The sequence below is a fragment of the Schistosoma mansoni genome, chromosome 1 (genome assembly GCF_000237925.1).
Source record: "Schistosoma mansoni strain Puerto Rico chromosome 1, complete genome".
Lineage (NCBI taxonomy): Eukaryota > Metazoa > Platyhelminthes > Trematoda > Strigeidida > Schistosomatidae > Schistosoma > Schistosoma mansoni.
The window spans coordinates 33517579-33541797 of NC_031495.1; the positions used below are offsets into that span (position 1 = coordinate 33517579).

Consider the following 24219-nt stretch of genomic DNA (forward strand, 5'->3'; position numbering starts at 1 on the left):
AGAAGGTAGCAATCAATATCAGCCGAACCAGAGCAGAAAAAGCCAAGGCACAAGCCGAATACACAGAGGCAAACAAGCAAGTGAAGAGGAGCATCAGAACCGACAAACGTAAATATGTGGAAGATTAAGCGATGACAGCGGAAAAGGCTGCAAGAGAGGGAAACATGAGACAACTGTATGATACAACAAAGAAACTTGCTGGAAATTACCATAAGCCAGAAAGACCAGTGAAAAGCAAGGAAGGCAAAGTAATCACCGACATTGAAGAACAACGAAACAGGTGGGTAGAACACTTCAAAGAACTCTTTAATCGACCAGCTCCACTGAACCCACCCAACATCGAAGCAGCACCCACAGACCTCCCAATCGATATTGGCCCACCAACAATTGAAGAGATCAGCATGGCCATTAGACAAATCAAGAGCGGCAAAGCAGCGGGACCAGACAACATCCCGGCGGAGGCACTGAAAGCAAATGTAACAGCAACTGCAAAGATACTCCACATCCTCTTCAGTAAGATTTGGGACGAAGAACAAGTACCAATAGACTGGAAAGAAGGACTTCTCATCAAGATACCAAAGAAAGGCGATCTTAGCAAGTGAGACAACTTGTTCACTTAAAATTCACATTTGACCTTTTGTTGCCAGTCTCATAATGGAAGGTGATCATAATTAAACCTTATAGTCCTGTCTTAATATTACAGGTTTGTAAATAGTTTACAATACCGATATTTACTAGTCATCGAAAGTTTAAAAGAATTTTAGTCATTTTCCTTTTGTGACAAACATTTTGTAAATATAACTATGTAATTTTTTTCTATTTTGTGAGACTTATATCTTGCTAACCAGTTATTCTGTCTTTTGGAATTTGATTCATGGAACCCTTCGAAGTCGAAAACCTGAGCTTGCAAGCTATCATCACCAGGCTACATCGATCATATAATTTTGGGCAATCTACTGAACAAGCTGCGTAAATTTTTGCCCGTTATGACTATGTCTCACTTTCTCGAACTAGATTTCCATTGGTCTTACATAGGAGTGTCAATCAAACATTGATTTAGAGTTTTATCCCTTGTTAGTCAAATTGTTATTTACATCAAAAAGTAGCGAAATACTGTTTGCTAGATAAAACTTGAAGGATGCTTCGAATTCCACAGGCATATGGTGAAAGCGGCACGTTTTAATGCATGTTAATTAGGATGTGAAAGACTTTGTACCACTTAATTCCCTAATCAGTTTCATACGTGAGTATATTTTTACATTCATACTTGGAAAAGCCTATGGGACTGTTATTTCAATGACTAATACACTTCTGAAAACGGATTCTCAACTGAGGAATATATCCAAACGATTCTCCTTTTAAGTGTACGAAAGTTAACAAATAATGGAGTTTTCAATTCCTTGAAATTCTAACAGATTTACACCTGAATCTTCCGCCATGCTGTAATTTCGGACACCACAGCACACATCAATACATCAGTATCAGAGGTAGTATCAATAAAGTGAGGTGTTATTTCACCTTGTTTGATCAAATGAAGATACATTTCAAACCAAGAGAATCAAAACTAAGGGAAGGTTTACGTGTATCGATGTACTTCATAGAAAAAATTAACGTCGCTATATTGCAAAAATAATCTGAAGATATCATGTAATGCGTAAAAATATGAAGTGGAATGTATATATTTTTTTAGATCACCCGGAAAGTTGTATAGAAAATGTTTTCCATGTTGATGTGTACAAGAAATGTTTTTTCAAAACTACCAAAAACCAGTGAAATTTACAGATGATACAAAAACAGGCTGGGCAAATTACACGAAGGATTATAATATTAAAAATTTAATCATATGTACACATGTGATATATACCACTTGTGCTAACAGATATAAGTAGTATGTAGCAGCAATCGGACGTGAAATGCTTGACAGTAGAACATTAAGAAGATTGAATTGGAGAGAACAGGAAGGGAAACAGAGAGCAATTCTAATAACAACAGAATTGAAAGAATCATGAAGAATGCCAAAGACAAGTGAAGATGTATTCCGGGTTAGCACTTGCTTCGTGATGCAGTTTGGTAATTTCCTTAATGCATTTTCTATCTACCTCCAACGTCTTTTCTTAAGTTTTTCTTCAACTGGAAGCTGGTTTATTCTCTCCTACAATAGTCTGTTGCTGATAGTATCCCATCAACGGACATTGAGTATCATGTGTAGGCAATTGTTTATAAATACTTGTACATTTTTGATGGTGGTTGTGGTAGTTCTTCGCATTTCAGTTCCATCCAGCAGAACTGTCTTTACGTTCGTATTAAAAATCATGGCTCTATTATTGGTTGACAGTTGTTTTGAGTTCCATATGTTCTTCAACTGTAGTAATGCTACCCTTACTTTGACAATTCTTGTATTTATGTCTGCATCGGATCTTCCTTGTTAATCGATGGTGCTGACCAGATAGATACGTCAAAGTTTCCACCTCTTCCGGAGTTTCTGCATCAAGTGTAATTGGGTTGGTGTTGTCTATACTGTATTTGAGGATCTTGCTTTTTCGCTTAGGCATGTTGGGGCCTACTGATGCAGAGGCTGCTGCTGCCACAGAGGTTACTTCGATATGCATTTGTTGATATGTATGGAATAAGTTGTCTAGGTGATGTTTGAAGTTCAAATCGTCTAGTTGCATGCGAGGTGTCCATTGTATTCCGTGCTTCCCTTGAGATGTGGGGATCTTCACAACCCAGTCAACCACCGAAAGAAAAAGTAAGGGTGAGAGTAAGCAGCCTTGTCTGATTCCGGTCATCACTTGGGCTGCGTCTATCAGCTATCCTCTATGCACAACTTTTCAATATAGTCCGTCGTATGAATTCCGTGTGATGTTGACGATTTTCTCAGTTAAACACTCGACAATCTCGAAGAAGGTTCCATGAGGTTTTCTTGTCCACGTTTTCGAAATCCTCATAGTCAATGAAGTTGACTTATAGTGACGAGTTCCATTCAATTGATAGTTGAGCGATGATCCATAGTGTCTCAATTTGGTCCGTGCATGACCGATCTTTACGGAATCCGGTCTGCTGATCTCGAAGCTGGACGTCTACTAAATGTTTCACCTGGCACAGCAGCAATCTGTCGGGGACATTTTCTTGTACAGGTGGTACTTTGATGCCTCTGTAGTTCTCACTCTTGCTCAAATCTCCTTTCTTTGATATCTTGATGAGATACCCATCTTGCCAGTCTGTCGGCATTAGTTCCTCCTCCCACATCTTCCTGAATAGAGTGTGGAACATGTTTGCAGTTACTTCTATGTCTGACTTCAGTGATTGGTCTAGTATATTGTCAGGTTCAGCTGCTTTCCTACTCTTGATTTATCTGATCACCATCCTGATTTCTTCGATCGTTGAGGGAGTGACATTTATAGGAAGATCTGTAGGTGCTGTTTCGATGTCCTGCAGGTTCAGTGGAACTGGCCTACTGAAGAGTTCCTCAAAGTGTTCTGTTTATCTTTTCCTCTGTTTTCGAGTCTTAGTGATTGGCTTGCTGTGTTAAGCCATGATCGATCTCTCGGGTTTACTATACAGTTTTTTCATATTTCCTTCTGTTGAAGCCTTTTCCGCTGTCATTACTAGATCCTCCACGTACTTCCGTTTGTCAACTCTAGCACTCTTTTTAACTTGTTTGTTTTCCTCTGTGTATTCTGCCTGGGCCTTGACTTCCTCCGTTCCTATTCGGCTGTTATTAATTGCTGTCTTCTTGTTCTTCCTTTATCGAATCCAAAATATGGTTTCCATAGAAATCCATTAGTTATGATGATGCTTCTTGTGGCTCACAACTCCATAACAGGTTGAAGTTAATGCTTCTTTGACCCCCTTCCAGTTGTTCTCCATAATAGTTCCCTTTTCTGTGAGTAGATCTTATAAGGCTCGGAACCTGTTGTTGAGAGTTACCCCGAATTGGTTGAGTTTTTTAGTATCTCGAAGGAAGAGTGTATTGAACCTTTATAATGCTGTTTGTCCAGTTTTCCATTACCTCTTTAGCTTCAGTTTCATCTTGGCAACCACCAGATGATGGTGATCTGAAACCATGTCAGCCCCTCGTCTGATGCTCGCGTGTCCGCCTATAGCTCTTCTAGGGTTACTGACGGTCCCAACCCCGGGAAAAACGAGGAGGGTTAGGAATGGGGTCAGCGACCCCATCCAGTAGAAAACAACCTTGCTAAAAAACGCAAACCGGAATAGACAAATTAAACCACTTAGTTCGCTCAGAATCAGCAATTAAAATATTTCTACATACTCTGTGGTGCATTTAAAAAAAATCATTTTTATAGGGATTCAAAAATAATACGCTTTTCTAATGAATGTCAATAAATAAATAGTAGTGAAGTAATACTCATTTAAAAAGTGATTCTTTTGAACGAGTTTGATAATCGAATAATTTCTTCTTACCAAAATCAGCCAATTTCAAATCTCCAGTTTTGCTAATTAATAAATTTTGAGGTTTTAAATCCCGGTGTAATATTTGTTTTGCATGACAATATTCAAGACCTCGAAATATTTGAAAAGTGAATAATCTGACGATATTCATCGGTAAACGATTATTGTACATTCTCATGTAACTTTTGAGATCACTTCCCTAAAAAAAAATGGTAAAACGAATACACTGTGAAATAAACCTGATACAGCATTAAATTTTCCATTACTAAATTCAGGATAATTTAGTTAATCGCAATCATAATAGATTAATGCTCAGATAACATAGGCAGAGAAAAACCACAATGATTAGTAAATATTTCATTGGAATCATGAACCGATCAGTGTTAGACTCCCACTAAAAATCTGGGAGTACTGGACGGCCATCTTTTCACAGTATCGGACTGCTCATTAGTACACATCCACAAACCCTCACGCAGGACTTGAACCCAAGACATTCGGTCTCACACGAACGCCTAACTTCGAGACCATCGTGCCAGCATCCATCGGTGTTAATGTTTGACTTAAACCAATCCACAATGTTGCATGATTATCCTCTATTGTCTTTGGTGTGTCGCTGCCTCACATTCGACATGGTTGGACTCCACTGGTCACGATTTCTCAATAGAACTTCGAAGATTACCTCTCAAAGCTAGTTACTAGTCAGCCCACGTGATTGAAGGACCCGGGTTTGAGTCCTGAGTGAGGGACCGCAGATATGCACTGCCAAGGGGTCTAATACTGAGAGGAAACGGACGTTTAGTTCTTTCATGTTTTCAGTGGGGGTCTAACATTGGTCGGTCCATCATTTCAATGAATTTTAACAATCTCCACAACCCTACATTGAAGATAACTAGATAAACACGCAATTGTAAGTCATGTAAACACAAAAGATAGCATTTCGTCAACGTATTGACTTATGATTTCATCACCAAAAAGAACCGATTGATCACATAATATTTGTATATTCCATTCATGCTTAAACTACATATCTGTTAATGCATACTTATTAAACAAGAATTCAAACACTGTCATTCATTCAGCTTCCTATTATTTAAAGATAAATCAGTTTGTAAGTGTGGAGAATTAGTTAAGTGACAATCACAGTAGAAATGACGTTGCTAAAATAACATGAACTAAAAAACAAATTTAAAGAAATGAGTTAAGCACGATATTTATCAATAGATATTTACAACTTTATCTGATCAACTTGACACAGTGATGGTCAGTATCTTGAGAAAAAGGTTTTTTAAGACTGTGGTGAGAGTCAATAAACTATATATCTGTGGCTATAGAATTCAGTTATCCTTCTGAATTCCTCAGTTGCCTCTGAGAATGTTTCATTCAGTCACATTAAGTCTACTGATGGTTTTGGGAAAATTTTGCTATATATTTATGTCAAAAATAATCCTAAACACTTATTTGTAAGTTCGCTGCTTTATTGAAATCAAAATGATAATTTAACTTTAGGTCGGACTGATAATGTTAAATACTACTTTTGGACTGTTATATTTAATTTACGATTTTTTAATCCATTACAATTACAAACTTGTTTATTTGATTTTATACTTCTGGTTATTTGATGTTTTTTATTCTCCTATTATCAGTTTTTAAATAATAGTTTACAGTTGCCAATTCCAGTACTCTAGAATTATTAGAATTTTAAAAAGTAGATTACATGTAATTAATTCCATGTTTTTAAAGAGTTATCTGTAGACTGTTTAACCATATATGTTTCCATCTTTAGCACCGAAGGATCTGAGACATATATTAATGGATACACATAAATCACCTAACTTAAACGTAAAAGAATCATATATTTGCTCATTTCTTTATCATTTTTTAAGGATAGTGAAGATGTACAGTTAGAAAACTTATCAATGACACTGGAATAGTGCATCTCGAGATAATATGTGTGATACATATCTATAGTACTTTATTTTATGAGACTACAAATCTATCTCCTTAATAAAGTGATGACTGAGCACCATGTTTGATACATTGAAGATACTCATTCAGTAGTTTTACAACATAGATGGAAATATTTACGGTTGAATATATTTTTATAATAATGATTAGCCTAATAATAAGTAAGTACACTTTGTTGAATTAATGAAGTCATTACTATCTCATGTTATTGAAAATGTTATTTTCAGATACTAAGTTATCGGAAACTAGAATGCATAGTTTTATATATCTTTTTGTCCATATAATAATAGTATCGATACTATTACATATAAATGGGGTATAATCAATTTAAACTGCTTATTTTCATAGTTGAAATCATGAGTCAATTGAAGCTAGACCACCATGAAAAACCCTGGAAGCACTGCTTTTAAGGCCGTTTCATCCTATTATGGGACTCCCCAGAAGTACGCATCCACGATCCCACCTCGCGAGATTCGAACCCAGGACCTACCAGTCTCGCCTCAGAGCACTTAACCGATAGACCACTGAGCCGGCCGATATCCAACGGTGTTAATGTCTAACTTCAACCAATCCACGAAGTTTGAGCAACCGCTCACCAATTATCTTCAGTGAGTTGATATCTCTACAACAGACGTTGTTGAACTCCACTGGTCACTGCTTCCCACTAGAACTCCAGGAAATATCTCTTGAAGTCAGTCATTAGTGTGCATATGATTATAGATCTGAAGGGGTTTTGTGGAGATTGCAGTATTTTCACAGTTGAAATTATGAATAATTATTCCTTAATAAGTAAACTTATTGTTATCACTTTATTTGTAGTGACATTTTTTCTCGAAAAGAACTGGTAGTTTTATTTAAATTGATACATAAAATTTGTTAGTTATTAGTAACTTATCAACGGTAGGCAATCAATTGAAGCGTAGAAAACCTTGATTAATTTACAGTCATAAGAAACGTTAATACTTGATCATATATTACATGATTTTTGAGTAGTCAGTCTGAAAGCATTCACAAAATCTAGGTTGTCATAGTTTATCATTTAAGTAATTCTTTTAATTATTGTTAATTAAACACATGTAAAATATTTTTTTATTCTATATTAGAAAAATTCAAATTTGGTGCCTTGTAATCGACGTGTGAATTTAGATAAGTGTATTTTTCTCATGAAAGAAAAGATCAATGTTAACCAAGTAGATTATTACGAGATAAGAAAATATTCAAATCCAGATCATTGTAACAAATAATTGTTATTACAGATAGATGATTTTGAAAATAAAACAAAATGAAGTCTCATTTTTTAACTCTTAAAAAGAGAAAAAAACACTTCATCAATGTAGAGAAAACAAGACAGAAACCATATAGAATAACAGAGATTATGTGAAATCGGAACATATATTGTAACTCTTACTACTAAATTTATTATGAGTCAATAAGAAAATAATTGAGTTAGCTTTAAATAATATACATTAATTACTGTAGTGTAATGCACATAGATACTTATGAATATCAAATTCCTCTAATTAAAATAAAAGTGTTATTGTTATATCGTGTGAGCTCGTAATATATATGAATGTGCAATTTAGAGAGGAGTGAATTTATTGATCGGACGCAAATGATACTTGAAGTCGTACGAGCAGTCTTGATTGCGTATCGGCCCTTCCTATCTGCCTAGCCCAGCCAGTTGAGTGCAGAACACAAATAACAGCCTCGACAATATGAATCATTATTTACAAACATACTGGGTTTTTATACAAACCAAAGTAATCAATAAACTGATTATAACTCAAGAATCGTATAATAATAAATCAAAGATCAAAATAAAGCTAATGATAAGAGAAACACGAATATGAATAGTTTAGTTACGTAACAATTGTACAATAGGAAATAGGCATAATACATTGGTCGATAAATAGTCCTTAGAGTTACTATTCATAATTCACCAGGGGATATAACACCTCCCCTTTTTGAGAAATCCGGAGTTGACATCCGGATTTTAAATTTCTCGAATTCACCCTCCCCCACGAAAGATTGTTGGATCCTCATGTACCCAAGTTACCATTATTGTGACATTATTTAGAACATGTTTGTCATATTTAAAGGAGAAATAATTAGAACTGATGATAGCAGTTATTATTGTTTACATTCACATGAATTCTGAGTACAGTTACTATGATATTAGAAATTTATCACAATACTTATGAATTTATTCATAATATATATTGACAAACTGAAAAAGAATTGGTGATTCATTAGTGCTTTGGTTTATTTTTGTAATAAATTACTATCTAAGATTAGTCTATTTGTGGAATGCGTAAATATTTGATTATAGGAAGCGTAACTCATAAAATATGTATTTGATCGTTTACGTAATAAACTTGCATTTTTGTAGTTATCGTGGAATAGATTTATCTTTTTAACATTAGCCTTGCTTTCAATGTACTTTATTAACAGTTCCAGAGAGGCGATATATATATATATATATATATATATATTCTTGGTTATTTTATGGATTAAAAAATTCGAATTGTGCCTATTTACGCCAGATTATTTACTTCAGTGGTTCTTAGATATTAGTACAAGTGATTAATTAGAATTTGGTGACTAACAAATCAAATACAGCAAACAACTTTTAATTCTAGTGAAGTCAAAAAACACAGTCAAAAGCAGAGATTAAGTTTTTACAATCATATCACAGAGTTACGTGAACTTAAAGTCAAATACCATTCAATCTATATGTTCATGTAGTTCTTAAATAATCATAATATTATATTGATCCTTCTATAAAACCATTCTGAAATATGCTCATTCAATGCATAATTCATGAATTTGAAATGAAGTATGAACACTTTAATCCACCATGAAAACAATGCCACGGAAATTATTAGTAAAAACGTTATCTTTCTTCCACAGTGAGCCTTATCAAGGTATAAGTTTTACTTACAAAGGGATATTAGATGTGACATTTTGAAAAATCATAATCGTGGTAAGAATATGAGACCAGTACATGTACATAAACATACAATATTACTTTCAGTCCGATCATTACAATGTTTTATTGTACTATATATATATATATATATATATATATAGCAAAGTTAATTGTTCAATGATAACGAAGAAACAGATTACACGGCTAACAATAAATATTCGAAAAAGCATTAGAACATTGCACTTGTAAACATAATTATACACTGGTAAACTGTAATATCAGCCTATAATCCAAGTTATTTCAGAATCTAACCAGTGTATTACTGATGGTAGGACACATTTACCAGTTGATATATTCACATCTCTTCGATTACACAAAAATCTATATCAAGGATACATGAAATTGTATGTAATAAATGAAAATTATTTAATTTTATCGTTTATCACAAATATTGGGCACAGAAAAGTAAAAAATAAAAGAGAGAAAGCAACCTACCCCATATTCAAATACCAATGTCAATGAACCGGCTTCATAAATAACATCATGTAGTTTCACAATATTTGCATGATTCAATCCACGAAGAAGACTGATTTCACGTATAGCTGTACATGGTGCACCTTCGGATTTTCTCATACGTATTCTTTTCAAAGCCACTAATTGTTTAGATACTAAGCTATAACCCTTATAAACAGTCGCATATGTTCCCTTGAAGTTAGTTTGATTGTTTTTTAAATAAAAATAAAACATAACTGATTAAAATTCGAAAATTATATGGCATAATATGATGAATAAAATATTTATGAAACTGATTAACTATTATTTCAGTGATGATACCATGTAAAATATTATGATTTTTTTTCAATTATATCACAATCGTTTTTATGTTTCAGTGTATGAACGCTTAGAAATATTGTTACAGTAAATGAGATAGATATATGACATTACACATGTATTGGATACACTAGGATTGATTAAAAGAGCATGCCACAAAATTGATGGATGGATTTGAACACCAGTAGAAATAGTGATCAACTCAGTGTTATAAAAATATTTTACGAATAAACACGATATATTGTTTCAAGACATAATATATTCCTCATACACTTCAAAATTGTTTTTTCGTATCTATTTATCACTATCAAAATATATATTAAAAATAACTATAAATTACATATCAAAAATTGATAATTTACTTTGAGTATGCTGGTTAGAACCTAGACATTAGTTGTATCAGACTAATCATATGATCACTACAGGATTTTTAAATCCATTCATTAAAAACTGACAGGTTTCAATGTGACTAAGAAACTTTAAAGCATCATAATTTAAGAGATTAGGATAATAATTACTCAACGCTTGATAATGAGTTATGAATTAGGTAACTTATTGGTATCGGCAACATGATCTGTTGGAGTATTGACATCAAGTAAATATTTTATTATAGACCAAATGTAAATAATTTTAAACTGATGTAATGAATGGATTCATTCATGATATCAATTTAAACTCAACAATCTTCACAATTCTATACTAACTTTTTATTATTATCAAGATATTTGAGAAAAGAAATGTAAATTATTATTGACTCACTTCTCCCAACTTTTCATATATTTTGTAAGATGAAAGTTTACCATATCCTTTTTCATACTATAAACATTAAAAATTTCACATCATACAAATATAAGTTGTATAGAACAAGTAGATAGAGAAAACAAATTTAGAAAAAGTAACTAGTATGTATACTGAATTGTCTACTGTTCAATTTTGAAAGTAAAATCTGTGGAAAAATATGAAAAATATTTTGATAAAATAACAGACATATTCACATATGAGTGTTTATTGATAACTATATTGATGATTTCTTGTATAATGATTCTATCATAACAATGCTATAAACATTTGAAATAGAAAAAGTTAGGCAGTTATTTTTGAATGTTTTCATTTTCAATAAAATGCACTACGTCTCTGGAAACACTAAAATAGATACCTACCTATTGAGTATTAGAAGGTAAAATACACTCTACATAACCACATCTATTTTTATTTCATAGGCTTAAAGTACTTTTATTAAACAACTGAAACCATAGTGTTAATAAAACAATGAAATAGAAAATTAGCTACACGACTGTATTATATTTGTGAAATGAATTTTCATATTCAAATAAACATTATAATTTCATTGTGAATTATCATTAGTTGATTATTTCTTTCTAATAGAATATTATTGTATAATAATAGTCATTCTCCATATGTAATAAAGATGACGAAATATCTTGTTTATCAACTTGAAAATGAAAATGATAGCTCTTAGTGAATGAAATCAATTAATAATAAAGAATTTGAAATGTCGTGTAAATTACAATCAATCTTAACCTGGTTACGACATATTTCGCTAAATAAAAGTTTTTCTGTTATTGATAATAAAACCTATTGTTATTCTATTTTTCAGCTTATATCATGAGATTATCATACGTACCATGGAATCTCTTCTTTGTTTTCGATTAATTGGTCGTCTTTGTTTTTCTTCATTGGATAACATTGTTGGCTTCCATGAAGCTGATAAAGTTTTCACTCCTCTCTAATAAATGATAAAATAAAACATTATTATGCCATTAAAATAAGAAATTTTTCGTTTTTACTATCCAATGATATTTTATCTTAGCATTTATCTGAACATCTACCAAAGTAAACCGCCAATCATTTTGGAACTAATCTATTTATTTTTCTTACAGGTTAGGAAAATGAGCAATGTGGTGTGGTCTACTTATATCCATATAAGTAGTATATGGTGATGGTCAGACATAGAATGTATTTTGTCAAAAGACCGATAAGGAAAGAACTGAAATGAAGCGCAATTGGTAGGAAAATGCATGAACAGTGGAATTAGAGATGATGAACTGATATTTACAGTAGCAACAGTGAAAATTGAGACAATTGATTGTTATTTTGCAAATTAACTGTTTGTTGTATGGTTATCAGAATTTAGTGAGATAGTCTGTAATTTGTGCTTAAATACATTCGATTGTCCCCAACCAGTGTTTTTTTTCACTACACAATTGTTAATTTAACAAAATTTACTAATATTTTGCATTACTAAACTTATGTCAAAATCACCATAATTGTTGTTTAACGACAGTGTATGCTTATCACAGACGATACTAAAATATGAGTTAGTTTGATAATTTATATGGTGAACTAACCTTAGTTGGAGAACAGAGAGCACCAGAGAAGCGTCTCATCCCAGTGTAAGACTTCTCAGCATTAGGCATCCACGGTCACACTTGGAAGTGAACTCAAAGCTTTTAGGTCTCGAGGCAAATGCTTATTCTTAAAATTACTGAGTTGTCAATGTCACAGATTATTTGAAGCTAGACATGTAGGCCATTAGATTCCAACCAAATGGTCTAAATGTTAAACGACCGCTGTGAGACCTGAAAGTCTAGAGTTAGATACAAGAGGGGGTCGTGGATGGCCACCGCTGAGGAAAGTCCCACTGCAAAGAAACAGATGTCCAGTACTTCCTGTTCTTTAGTGATTTTTCAAGGTCAGCCAGTGGTGTGGATTAAAAATGTAGTCTTCGCAAACCATACTATCATTATTTAGTCATTGAGATTGGAAACGATTTAGTAATTTGTTCATAAACATTGTAACATTGAATGTGTAGCACTATGTTTATGTATGGTTCGTTACGCAATTTATTAAATTATTAACGTTCAGGGTTCAGTTATTTCAAATCACGTCATTTGAAAATTCTAAGGATGTCCATTTAATCAATTTTAATTTTGAAATATTAAACTCAGTTATCAAAAGGTCATCAAACTGTTTTTATATTTTATATCGATAAATCTTTGCAGCGATTTGGCTGATTTTTCTGTGATAGTATTTGCGTCTAACATTTTTCAAACAATTGAACATCATCTATTTACTCATGCATATCAGTCATAGATTTTTTGACATTTATTAGCTCAAAATGAAAATATAATCCTTATACAAACCAATCATTTATAATATAACATTTAATTTGTGTCTTATAACTGTTAATCAACAAGAGCGTAACTTTAATTTAATTTCTATTTCAGAACGATATAAGTTAAACGGCCGTTGAGGTGCAAAGGTCAACGACTGACCGTTCTATCTTATTGTTAAGCCTTCAAACAGTAGTACCTACGACTCAATATGGGGTTGAATCCATGAGTCTTAGTTCTTGGACCTAGAGCTATTCGTTAAGACTACCGATTAAAAATACAGGTTCCTAAAATTTTTGTGACAATACATTGAGCTATGTAAAAGTTTCCTCTTACTTCTATCTTAATGAAAATGGTACTATTTTACATGTAACCGGTTAGTTAAAGTCCCGTGATCTTTGGCGAACTTTAATCCATTTCCTATGATGATGACCTAATGTGATTAAATTAAACATTTACTTAAATGAAACTAGTTTATTGTTCATATTGAGGAACAGTGTAACATACCACATCTGGCAAACAATGATCACGAAGTAAATTAATTTCATTCTAGGCTGTAGAGAATAAAAGATATTTCTTATTTAAAATGGTTATTCATTCAGATGAAAGTTTCTAATATTACAATGGTAGGATAACCTTATTTAATAGTACACGGACTAAAAGTATAATCAACTGTCTTTAATAATGTTACAACTATTCACAGCATATTTTGTTAGTGAGAACCAATCAAATATACCTATTGTTAAAAAGCTTTGTGATTAAGGAGCAAATAACTTAAAACCATAGTACTCCAAATCATATTCTCATTAGTCAGAGTGGTTAAACCACAATTCGTTTGGTGAAACTTTCGTTCACAGAGCTGAGTAGTCTAATTATTAAAACCAGCTGGGTCAGGGAATGAAATTTCCCTTAAAATCATCCACTTAAGCTACGAATCTTCATCAATGTCCCAAAATACGATGTGCATTTACTCTTGGCACTAATTTCTAATTCACAATACTAAGGACAATTTTACTGTTCTAAATATCTTATGAGCGTATGAAAAAATGAAATTAAGAATTTCTGCTTTATGTTTATAGTTTTCTTTTCTGTTTCATCGAAACGATATAAAATCGATTGTTTGTAAAGTATACTAAGAAGTAAACACATTTTACCACAAAAGTTAAAAGAGTTTGCCAAAAGAAATTTGTCTATAAATAAGTATATAAACATTTGATAAATTATTTCCAAATATTTGTTTCAACTAAATGATCACTACAATAATTAAATAAATGAACTGCATATTTGATACATATCTTTTAGAGTATAATAAATAAGATATATGCATTACTATTATTATTATAAATCAATAATGTAAACCACGAATTAAAGAAATTGAGTATCAATTCTTATACAGTTTCAGCAATAATTACACTGATCATTCAGAAGACATTCATTCAGGTTAATGAATATATTGTATAATTCTTTCCTCTCTATTTATATTTTACGAAAGTAACCTTTAATGATGAGTAGGTTTTTACACGTGACATCTATGTGACGATTTTGTTGGTACTAAGTTCATTATCTATTTTTTATTTGAATCACACCATAAAATATTTAAATGAAATGTAGTTATTATTGTATTATTGATAGGATTTATTTAATTACCATTCTATTGTTGATTTATTGATCTTAATTTGGATGACCTTCATTAGTAATATGAGCATACTTTTATCCAAAGAACAATCTTTATAATGATATCTTTTATATAATAATAATAACAACAGCGATGATAACTGGTATTTCATAGACTTGGTTTTAAACTACACATTTTTAATTTTTGCACTGTATAATTAAACACATTTCATATTAGATCTGTAACCCTCCGGTTGGTTACTTATCACTTTAACCTGTAATAAGACGTTTATTGGAAATGAAGCATTGTGTTAGAGGTATTTGAACTCTGTATATTAGTAAAATGGTTAACTTATTACTAATGTATTATCGATTACATGAGTTATTAATTGTTACTGCCTAGGCTTATTATATTTAAGGGGTGTAAACACTTTATGTTAACACTTATGTTAATACAAATCTCACTAAAACACTGTTGACACAGTAGTTTATTAATTTGTCTGAGTTTTACCTCACGAATGCTTATTTTAACTCAATAACAGTAAAAATCCAAAGCTGCTTTTGTTAAAACGTTCCACAGTCACTGAGTACATTCTTAACAACATGATTATAAATTCAAAAGTCTTATCATTTTCGAAAAAAAGAATATAGAATAGATCAACAACTGTAGTGGAAAAAGACTTAAAAGACAATTCAAAAAAGAAAATTTACCTTTCAACAATATTGTATACTGAGGCTACATAAATATATTCGTAGTGATCTAACAATTATAATAGTCTATTTAAAAAAGAGAATGAATTACATGAAGTGTTCGGATAGTGTAAATGTCTCAAGAGAGTTGGGTAACGATCAAGAGCTTGAAGAAGTGTAATAAAACGAAAAAGAATCATAAGAGATATTTGTCTACTTGACGGATATGAAAATGGTGTAAAAAAACGGATAAACCTCAAAAGCGTCCATAATAAACATATTGAAAAACTGGAGATACGCATCACTAGCTAGCTTAACTAATATTAAAAAATATAAAAACAATTAAGCGTTAGGACCATAGTAGAATGTGAACTTTTAAATACTGCTTTTGAGTACAGAGTTCAATATTCAACGGTTAAGTTGTTAGCGCCTCTATAGTAGACAATGATAGCTCAGTCAAAGTTATATATATACTCAAAAGTTGAAGCCACTTTTTCCCATTTGTATATGTATCACAATTAAACTGCTTGTTTCGGATTTGTTTTGACTGAATCATTACAAGTGTTAACAGTATGTGCTGACACACGGTGATAAAGGTTACAAATGATTATGGTAATAAACGCTGGAAAACTCAAGCAGAAGCACTTGGCATAATTTTCTTGTTATCTATCATTTGACAGAACGGTGGAAAAATAAACTAAAATCCAAGCATAACCAACAGAAAATTGTTAGACAACTTTCATGATTGAATGCAGATGAAAGATTCTGTTCGGTATTAGTTGTAATATCGAACGACCGGTAGTTGGAACATTTTACTACACCAAAATGTTTGACACCAAGTAGAGCTATTATTATTATTATTGATTTCTTTTCCTTTCGAGGTCAATCGTTTGATCATGTGGATGATCGTCAAGGCTATTCTTTCTGGGACTTCAATTATTGAGCAACTGACTATTCAGAACTCTCCTTTAGAAAACGATGCACAAAAATGTCAGTGAAAAATCAGCCCATGATTAAAAGCATTTGATATCAACCTTCTTTTTGATATGAAGCAAAGAATACTAAAGTGAGCTGAAATTGAGAAAAGCTATTTTTATATCACTAAGGGTATGAGAAACCAGTTTGACCACATCTTTAAGAAATATAAATATGCTCTCCCAGGGGTTCCTGTACTGCTATTAATTTTGAAAACCTTATATCACATTGTGAATATATCAACGCAGCTATCACAAATTATGATATTATTTTGTGGATAAGTAGATAAACTATTTTATTTGATGGAAACATAACTATCAAACTCTAAACATATTTTATAGTTTCCTGAAATGTTTTATTAAAAGTAAAAAAAAACGCTCATCGAAAAAGGGTAGAAATTCATGAATGTTTAGTTGAATAGTGTTTTTATGAGGGGTTTAGTATTTATTGATGTATTTTTCAATACTATATAACAGAATGCACTGCAAAAAATATATTGCAACATTGAAATGAGATTGTTTTACATAGATTCTATTATTTCCTCTCGTTTTAAATATAATCTATAACATTTTCTTACTTCTCTTATATAACTTTCCTTAAACATGGCAACACTTAACTTAGTTATTTTTTCTTTTTAAGTATATAGTACAAAGTGAAGGAGAACCAATTTTATCTGATTAAAACTAGTTAGGTAATTGTTTGTGTACCATATCAGTGTAGCACATCTAAAGTGGGAATAAGTAACCTTCAATAAAGCAATGCATCAGGCTACACGGCATTAAGGGCCAATATATTTATCGATGAAATCCTTTATAACATCAAATGTATTAAGTCTAATTTCTTAATTTCTAAACTATTATGTAAGATGCTAAAATGATTACATCAAAATAACACCTTTTGTACTATTCTTATGATCTACTTCATATGATCTAACTATTTACAATACATGTGACACCTGCTAGTTATTTACTTTTGACTAGAACTGCGAAGCACCAAAAGTACCAATATTATATTTTACGATTTAAAAATGCAGCATTTCACAATTTTTGTTTTATTTTGTTTTCTAACACATCATCATCAATGAAGTAACAACTCGCACGTAGTGATAATCAAACATTCATGACTCACAGTCCACTTAAGATAAAAAGTTGAGAGTGAAGTAGGCTTTGATACAATCTTTTAATCCATTCTGATTGGACAAGAGTGTTTAGTTGTAGTTGGTAGTATACTGAGCGGCAGTTTAAGATTATTTTAATTAGTAACTTAACATTTTGAATCTTACGCTTTACTTCTAAATGTTTCGTGGTTATGACGAATTAAAATATATCTACCTTTTATGATGTACCATAGTTAAGTGACTTCATTATGTGATAACAACTACATAATAAACTGTTGAGATTTTTACCAAAGCCCAACAGCACACAATTTGATAGAAATTACGTTATTCTGTTTTTAAAACATGGTTTTACTCGTAAATACGTTTTAAACACTTCATTTAGGGTGTGATAAAAAAGAATGTAAGTCAATCAACTCAAATAAGAGAATGACCTTTTTGTGCAGAATGCTCCATTGGGTTTTAAATGCTTTCCTAGTTGACAGCTACTTTGCATTGACTTACATCATTTTACACATTTATATGGGGCGTTATACACTGATTTCAGAGAATAACATGTACATGTATATAATATTTAACTTTTAGACTTCTTAATAAATAAATAAAGTAAGCCGTAAGGGCGAATCGTAAGAAGCTAATACTTCTAAAGCAGTGGACAATATTTTGTACTCAGAATTATGAAATAAGTCTACGATGAAGAACCCTTAACTTTTTCTTTAACAATATAAGTCATGTTTTGTGTTAATTAAGTGATAGTGAAATTGATAGAAACAACTAAATTTTTGAATGAGCATTCTACAACATCTCGTGAATTTTATTTACTAATGTGAATTTCAGCCAATAACTTTGGAAGGTCTCCTCACCCACTACTTCTTCAAAGTCAAGTCATCAATTTCCGTCCTTTCTCTTTTTGCCAACAGAGTCATGAGTGAATATATTAGAAGCACGTATAATTTGTGTTTTTCTTTAATCCCTTAATCATTTGATAAAAGGCATTTTCAAAATTATCATTACTAATCTCAAGCATTCTTTCAAAGGCTACACTTTGAATGATTTGACAGTACTATGGACATATACAATTTCAAATAATCAAAAATTTTGTAGATAAATATTTCAACATATCGCGGACTACGATAAATGGGACATTTTAGTTTGAATATTTTACTACTACCTTTTAAAACCTAATAATTAAATTTATGATCTTATATTAAGTGGAAAACCATTAAAAGCCAAAGACTTCAAGATAATAATTTTGATCCTAGTTCAAGGCTACTGATGAACAAGTATAGATGATCTCTCTCGAAACCAATTACAAGAGACCCTTTTTACTAAAGATGCTACGTAAAAATTGATAATGATTTTACTACTATATTATGAACAGCACAATGTATTTAATCATATGATTTTTTCCTTAAATATAAGCGATAAAAGTTGTTTGATGGTATGATCTTTAAAGTAAAAGTGTAATACTGAACACTTGACATCACCAGAATCACTTAATCAGTTCTAATTATTTATTTACTAAAGTTTGAACTGGATTCCAGTAAGTATTTCGTTTACTTCTAATTCAAAGATCGTAATCGTAAATTAAATGGATATAGGTGAAATTCATTATTCATAGACCGTGATCGAGATTATATAAAAAATGAATAATTTATTACTTTGAATGTATCGCCAATAACGTTTTTCAAAACAAATAAATTATGCATTACAAAATCACTATCCAAGTGAATACTGTCATTTCAGTTTCTCATTTCCTTCACTTTTCAGACTACTGACGGTTATGTGAATTCTATAACTGTTGCCTGTAGTAGCTTAAAAAATTAATCCTACCAAAATTTCCAGTAGGTCTGAAAATAAAATCTATGTGGGTGTTCAAAATTTGTTCAATTTTTCACTACTAGTATTTCACTGATGCAGCAGTGATCCAAAATATAAAGACTTTTGAGCGATAGAACTTTTCATTGTTTTTTAGACCAAGTTATAAGTGTGATTCTAAAACTGTGGATGTAAAATTACTAAGTGTATAATCACTAACTTACGCCTGATACTCCTTGTGGAGTATAGGGGCCGACCAGGAATCCTCAGTCTACTCTGTCCTGAGCTCTTATTTTCATCTGTTGTCAAGTGATATTCATAGTTGATAATAAATGCTAACATGTTCTACTTAAGGATGGTTTAGCTACAACAAGAGTTATATTTAATAACAAAACTGCAATTGGTAATTTATTGTTCTAACCAATAAATCTCAGGCGTTTTTTACAAAGTATTATTTACATTTTATTTGTAAATACACGTATTTGTAATGAAATGTAATTCAACATATTTTCAGATAAGATAGTCCTTAGATCTACCAACATGACCAATAAATATAACACAAACAATATTGTTTGTCTTCATGAAATTTCAGAACATTAAATGACTATGATATATATATATATATTTGTCAACTCACTCCCGTATGTCGTAACTTATTGGGATGAATGATTGATCCGTCATTCTCTTTGCTTGGTCCCGCGCTTTCAGTAGGCAGTACAAAGTCAACTGCTCTCAATACATTTGGTAAGAGGGTTGTGTTTTGTTTCAAATAACTTTTCCGTTTAGTAGATTTATCACTTTTCATTTTTTCACCATTACTATTTGCCAAGTGATAAGAATTATTACTGGTTTTATGTAATAAGGAAGAATTATTATCACTATGATTGATGAGTTTAGAATCAGTGCTATCAGTACTTATGTGTATTTTATATTCTGTATTTCTTGTTTCTGATAACGACAGTTTATTAACCATTTTATAACTTTTCTTTTGATTCAATTGATTCAAAATGTCATTGGAATCTCTAATACAATATTCGTCTGATTTTTGAAATGATAAAGATTTAAGTTGAGTACTTTTAGTCTTGTTATTAATTTTTGTCTCATCTTTGATCGAAACGTTTCTTGTTAATTCTTCCGTGGATTTGGCTTTTATCAAATCCTCATGTATTGTAATGTCTGAATTGCCATTTCGTTTCAAAGTCGCCCCCTCGTTTACCTGATGACTTCTTGTATCTTTTAATATGAATACTGATTTGGCAACTTTATCTGTTAAATAAATAGAAATCATCATAATGATGTATAATATTGTAAACGAAGTTATTACGAAGAAATTCTTCAGTGAAATATCTTAAAAACTAACCGTAAATGTTAAACATCTAACACGTGATCTAAAATCATGTAAGTGTACATCAAATCATCCAAAATAGTTATAGCCTCTTGAAAACATCAGTTTTTACTGACAACGTATCTAACTGTTTCCCTTAAAGTTCGATATGGCTTTTTGAGTTGTGAATTATACAGTAACAGGCTCCAGCTGATAAACGATATACAAATTTCGATTTCACAATCCTGTTACATAACTTTATATCCTAAATGAAAAATAATTTCCTACAGTACAAACTAAAAGATAAATGGTTGAGATGAACTCAGAGGTCCACGTAATAAAAGTGTATTTTTGATAGTTTGGTCCTGAAGGATTCTCATGTGTCTATTCATGTAATCATGTGTCAATTATTCACATTCAAATATTTTCCAGGGTTTTGAGGAGATTCTGTTGCATTGCTACTACTGCGCTCGAAGTAATAAATAGAAAAAGATAGCCATATTACTTCTTCAATACACATTCTTCTCTATTGAACTATCTAATTCGGATCTTTGTATTGAAAAGAGACAATCATTGGCTGATCACATCAGAAACCAAACTTTTAACCTAATTACACTGTCATGTGTTCTTGAATCCACTCATCAATTCGTTTTCAGATTTTTTACGGACTCCAAAAGATTTAGATTGTATGCTGCCCGTTGCATTTACCTGAATTTACAGCTGTAAGTTTCAGTGCTTGTTATGTCTTTCCGATATCTCCTGTGTTATCTCACTTTCAAACCTAAAATATTTGTATTTAATAATGAAATTACATTCCTAATAGATAGATAATGAACACATGATACAAAGGCCGTATTCACGTGATAGCTGACTAGAATAAAACTGGTTAGAATAGAAGATCAAACATACAACTCTTAAGTTTACCAACCTAACAAAACCAATTGCAACTTGAAACCAACTTATGATATAAGCAGCAAAATATATAGGTACTAAGAGAGAAACTATAGGAGAACTCAGTAGTTTGTTAAAAGAACGGAAAAAAACTGCTTTGGAGGTTAAACATGCAAATAACATGTAACCACCACAAACTGACTCTTTTGGGAATTAGGGTCTGAACTTAAGATATGAATCGAAATAAGTCTGCTACTCGTTTTATCTACATTACTGAAGCAAGTATTTCAAGTACATCTTTGGCCGCGAACAAAAAGAGTAATGCTTACTAAAAAAACACCGCAACCAAATTCTCATGCCGAAATTAATGGTTAAGGATGTATATTCGAATTATGGAGTGATTACGTTTTAGAATTCTGCATTTTTTGGAGTTGAGTGATCAGAATGTAAACACTCAAAATAGATCATGTGTATGCACAGCGACGATTTGATACTCGAACATCAATAATTATTTTATTCAAAGGTATAATCACAGAGTACAAATTTTTCAGATGGTCTGAAGTTTTGTAGTTTCATTCTATTCAATATTTCGCAAGGAATACTCATTAAGAATAAAACTTGAGTTAACTTTAATATCGTGAAGAGATACGAATTAATGATATCTTACAACTATGCTGCATGTGTTTCTCAGCTTATTACACTCTGATTTCCTTCACTATGATTTCCTTTTGTGAGGTTACAAACTTCAGAAAGTCAAGAAATGACTAAAGGAATAGCATGATGGCGTTGACTAAAACATTTTTTTAATAATACAATGGAATAAATACGAAAGAATAAAAACTGGACTTATAAGCGACAAGTATCTACTCAGGTGTGTGATGTATATATATATATATATATATATATATATATATATAATATACATATACACGTTTACACATGTATATACATGAATATTTATTCAACTTAGTTTCGAAATATTAGTATTGATTAAGTATTGATTAACCTAAATATTGTACACTCTTTAAAAATGGAGATACATTAATTGATTTTTCCTCAATATATCACCATTTGCTTTGAACAGACTAAAGAGATAAAACACTTATTATACGTCTATTTTATGAATAAATAGCCCATTTTATGCCAAATACTAGCATTACGTTTAAATACAATTTACTGTCTTGATTTAATTAAGATACTACTTGCTCAATAGATTCTTAAAGTTGCTACCTGTTAAGAACTTGACAACATTGCCAAGCCCTATGAAATCATGCAAGACCACAACCTTTCTCAACCATCTGTTCGCTTAATTTGCCAATGCTTTAAAAAAAACAAGTCACTGTCAAATATAGATTACTGAAACCACAAAGTAAAGATTCATTGTTTTTTCTTTAGTTTCCTAATGCATTCGAATCTGAGGGTCGTTTATTGGCTTAGATTATATATATATAAATCAGGGATATTTCATTGTCTATTTCTCAGCTTTAAATGAATCAATACACCCCAAGCATGTGTTTATCGCCTGATTAGTATCACTTATTTGGCTTCTCGTTCTGAAATCTGCCTTTTAATTCTAAGACTGAATAAAGATACAAAAATCTTATCTTAAGATTATTTGATTATTCGGGTTATAAGCTTTGATTTATATTAAGAATTAGTAGCCTAATGGGAAAACAGGATAAAAGCAGATGAAACCAAGAAGTTTCGGCGAACACATAAGTAATATGTTAACGTAGCTAGGTTTCAATGTACTAGTATCTTCTGACACTATTTATTTGAACTTCACAGCTTTGTAATGTTGAAAACCCATTAAAATTCCTCATAAGAAGTATTTAGACAAATCCAGATGAATAAATGGGAATTGCTGTGTGATCTGAGTATTGTTTTGAGTAGTGGGTGCGACATATTTGCAATTTTCGATATGATTTCTGGACAGGAGTAAAAATCTACTTACCGTCTTAGTCAGTCAGTCATGAATAATATATAACCTGGTACAAACATGAATCATCATAAGTTGTCAAACCGAATATTCTCAGACTGACGAAATTATTAACAATAATACCAAAGCAGTGATAGCATTAGTAATAGTAAAAACAATTACTCATGGAGAGCATAATTTGAGAGAGAAAGTATGTCAGCCAGAAAATAAAATAAAAACTGACTTTTAAAGCCAGGATTTAGTTACCAGTAAAGAGAAACTGTCTCTACATCACAGTGAGCTATTTCGAGCTATTTTTGAAGTCGTCTACTTCACCTTATGAACGTTAATCACTATCGTTAGGCTTGGAAATATACTGATATGACTCATGTATGTGGAAAAAATGAGAAAAAGTGGCTCAAATCGCCTGGAAACTACGGCACGGTGGGTTCGCACGCATCAATACCAAGTTTAGACTTGTTGATTTTAAACGAATTGAGCATTGAGTGGAAATTTAGTATTTAATATATTTTTTGTTATATCCTGACGAGTAGAAGTAGAACTTTGTTTATTTGTTCGAGTATAACAAAAAAAATGTTT

The 24219-nt window shown here is 31.6% G+C and overlaps 1 protein-coding gene across 1 annotated transcript in view; it reads right to left on the reverse strand.

Moving 5' to 3' along the window:
* Smp_137370 (serine/threonine kinase) overlaps positions 1-24219 on the reverse strand; it is a gene marked incomplete at both ends in the record, with an annotated part of 34582 nt that overhangs the window by 7936 nt on the left and 2427 nt on the right. The window contains 5 exons of the mRNA XM_018794148.1: positions 4429-4615; positions 9806-10015; positions 10901-10957; positions 11787-11888; positions 20124-20752. Coding sequence (XP_018648590.1) covers positions 4429-4615; positions 9806-10015; positions 10901-10957; positions 11787-11888; positions 20124-20752 — 1185 coding nt within the window. The remainder of the gene's footprint in view (positions 1-4428; positions 4616-9805; positions 10016-10900; positions 10958-11786; positions 11889-20123; positions 20753-24219) is intronic.